At 59.5% G+C, this 3,372-nt stretch overlaps 1 protein-coding gene across 1 annotated transcript; it reads right to left on the bottom strand.

The window, feature by feature from the left end:
• Positions 1 to 567: 567 nt before the first annotated feature.
• LOC147080931 (interferon-gamma-inducible GTPase 10-like) lies at positions 568 to 2,630 on the bottom strand. The gene is made up of 2 exons (XM_085981015.1): positions 1,854 to 2,630; positions 568 to 749 (listed from the first exon to the last, which is right to left on the bottom strand). Exon 1 carries the CDS (start codon positions 2,607 to 2,609, stop codon positions 1,923 to 1,925), a length of 687 nt encoding a protein of 228 aa, XP_085837141.1. The 5' UTR covers positions 2,610 to 2,630; the 3' UTR covers positions 568 to 749; positions 1,854 to 1,922.
• Between the last annotated feature and the right edge of the window lie 742 nt (positions 2,631 to 3,372).

Raw genomic sequence — 3,372 nt, forward strand, 5'->3', positions numbered from 1 at the left:
TGCACATTGCTCCAAGTGTGGTCTAACCAAGGTATATGGGGACCAGAACTGTGCACTGTGCTCCAAGTGTGGTCTAACCAAGGTATATGGAGACCAGAACTGTACGCAGTGCTCCAAGTGTGGTCTAACCAAGGTATACGGAGACCAGAACTGTACACTGTGCTCCAAGTGTGGTCTAACCCAGGTATACGGAGACCAGAACTGTGCACAGTGCTCCAAGTGTGGTCTAACCAAGGTATATGGAGACCAGAACTGTGCACAGTGCTCCAAGTGCGGTCTAACCAAGGTATACGGAGACCAGGACTGTGCAGAGTGCTCCAAGTGTGGTCTAACCAAGGTATATGGAGACCAGAACTGTGCACAGCGCTCCAAGTGTGATTCGTACCACATCCGGGGCTCCGAATATTGCAGAACTAGCCATTCGTGATATCGTTCCCATGGTAAGGCACTCGACCGTGGCGGACCTACTGGGTGCGCGTCCAAAAGCGCTTTGCAGCCAATGAGGCCTTTCTTTGGCACTGTGGCCAGTGTGGAAAGGTCGGAGAGGTGGGAGGCAGAGAGAAGAAGGGCAAGGAATTTGTTTTATTCGGGGCCGGGCCTGTCCAGGTCCCATACAGACAGTGGCAGGGCCCCGATTCAAATAAAGCTGTCTGGGGTCCTGTCGATTGGTTTCTCTTCATGTTGGGGGAGCCTGCTTCTGCTACACGTGCAATCAGGAACCGGTCGATTCGGAGGTTGTAGGCACAGAGCTGTGAAAAAAAGAAAAAATTGGCAATTATACAGCCCCTTTCACCAATTCAGGATGTCCCGAAGCTCTTCACAGCCAATGAAGGACTTTGTTTGAAGTGTGGTCACTGTTGGAATGTAGGAAACGCGGCAGCCAATTTGCGCACAGCAAGCTCCCACAAAGAGCAATGTGATAATGACCCAGATCATCTGTTTTAGTGATGTTGGTTGGGGGATAAATATTGGCCCCAATAGTGGCCGTGGGATCTTTTACATCCACCTGAGAGAGCAGACGGGGCCTCGGTTTAACGTCTGATCCGAAAGACGGCACCTCCGACAGTGCACGGCTCCCTCAGTACTGACCCTCCGACAATGCAGCGCTCCCTCAGTACTGACCCTCCGACAGTACACGGCTCCCTCAGTACTGACCCTCCGACAATGCAGCGCTCCCTCAGTACTGACCCTCCGACAGTGCGGCGCTCCCTCAGTACTGCCCCTCCGACAGTGCGGCACTCCCTCAGTACTGCCCCTCTGACAGTGCGGCGCTCCCTCAGTACCGCCCCTCCGACAGTGCGGCGCTCCCTCAGTACTACCCCTCCGACAGTGTGGCGCTCCCTCAGTACTGTCCCTCTGACAGTGCGGCGCTCCCTCAGTACTGACCCTCCGACAGTGCGGCGCTCCCCCAGTACTGCCCCCCCGACAGTGCGGCTCTCCCCAGTACTGCCTCTCTGACAGTGCGGTGCTCCCTCAGTACCGCCCCTCCGACAGTGCGGCGCTCCCTCAGTACTGTCCCTCCGACAGTGCGGCGCTCCCTCAGTACTGCCCCTCCGACAGTGCGGCGCTCCCTCAGTACTGCCCCTCCGACAGTGCGGCACTCCCTCTGAACTGGCCCTCCGACAGTGCGGCACTCCCTCAGTACTGCCCCTCCGACAGTGCGGTGCTCCCTCAGTACTGCCCCTCCGACAGTGTGGCACTCCCTCAGTACTGCCCCTCCGACAGTGCGGCGCTCCCTCAGTACTGCCCCTCCGACAGTGCGGCACGCCCTCAGTACTGCCCCTCCGACAGTGCGGCGCTCCCTCAGTACTGCCCCTCCGACAGTGCGGGACAGTATGGAGGTCGGCACTTACACTTCAGCTCCCGATGTAAAAGAAGATCGGCTTCAGCACCCCAGCCCGTCCGGCCCATCCGGCCCGACCTCAAAACTCATCGTTGAAGTCCTCGATGAAGTCCTGGAAGTCAAATTTGTCCTTCTGCTGTGCCGAGATGAGGTAAATACGGGGGAATTTGATCCCGATCCCCTGCAGCCTCTTGTGGAAGTGCTTGCGGATCTCGCGCAGGAGGTCCCCCTGGTTGAAGTTCTGCTGTTTGGTGTTGTGCACGTAGTCGTCGATCTTGGTGCGGGCGAAGTAGAAGTGCTTGTTCATCCTCTCGATCTCCTTGGCCAGGTAGAGGACCTCCTCGCCCACCTTGCCGCTGGTGACCAGGATGAAGAAGTCGTAGGAGCGCAGGTCCGTCTTCTCCAAGTAGGCCTGCTGCTTGATCTCGCTGGGCTCGATGCCCGGCAGGTCCCACAGGAGGACCGCGGGGTTGCTCGGGTAGAGGTAGGAGCGCGGCAGCATCTTGCAGCCGCCGCCGGCGGGCGGGGTCTCGGCCTCGGCCCCGATCCCCAGCATGGCGTTGATGAGGGTGGTTTTCCCGCTGCCGACTGGCCCAGTCACCGCCACGTTGATGTATTTCTTGGCGGTGGTGGCGGCAGCGGCGGGCTGGGTCTTCTTGAGGCTGCTCTTCCTCAAGCACGAGGTGGGCGCCGGCTCGGGCCACCCGAGGTAGTAGGAGACTGTATTTTTGATTAAGATGATTAGCTCGTAGAAGAACAGCATCATATCGTGCGGGTAATAATTGTTTCTTGGTTTAAAAAGTTTAAGGTGTAGAAATTCGGTGGGCTGCACCACCAGTTAGCGCCTAAAGAGGGCACTCAGTGGCTTTAGCGCCACTGGCCGTGCCTTCTGCGATATTTAGCGGGGCGCTAGTGGCGGCGTTAGCCTGTTGCGCTGCGCCGCCACCGATGACGTCATGGGTGTGCGCAGCGCCCCGCTATCGCCCCGATCGCGATAATTGGGTGCGCCCGCCTCTGTAACGCCGATCGCAAATCGCGCCCGGTTCACGGGGCCTACCTGTGGCGGTTGTGGCGCAAATTAAGATGGAGGTGCGGGGCGGCCATTTTTTCGGTGGCCGCCTGCCAGCACCTCCGTCCCCGGCCTCCTGATCCGCCCCCCCACCGGGTGGTGCCGGCTGTGTCCCGAGAGCCCGGCACCTCTCCTCGGCGCCGGGCTCTTTTGCCGGCACATGCGATCGCTCATTGCGCTGGTGCAGGCCCCTCCCCCTTAAGAAGGGGAGGAAGGCCTGCAGTACCGCAGCGCGCCGTGCCGCAGCATGTGGCGCTGCGGCACGTTGCGCTGCGATATTCAGTTTGAGCGCCCTAAGAGGGACGCGGAGCGCCTCGAGCCTCGCCCCGTCTCCCTTAGGTTAGGTAGTGGTCCAGGTCTGGTCAGGGATGGGGAGAGTTACCGGGACACGTTGATCCAGGAGGGCCGTCACACCCCTTCGGTTAGGTAGTGGTCCAGGTCTGGTCAGGGATGGGGAGAG

Source organism: Somniosus microcephalus, unplaced genomic scaffold, assembly GCF_052327205.1.
Source record: "Somniosus microcephalus isolate GS21.2 unplaced genomic scaffold, FLI_Smic_1.0 scaffold959, whole genome shotgun sequence".
NCBI lineage: Eukaryota > Metazoa > Chordata > Chondrichthyes > Squaliformes > Somniosidae > Somniosus > Somniosus microcephalus.

What these genes read in the sequence shown, in the direction of transcription:
- LOC147080931 (XM_085981015.1), bottom strand. Translation starts at nt 2,609, where the DNA reads ATGATGCTGTTCTTCTACGAGCTAATCATCTTAATCAAAAATACAGTC.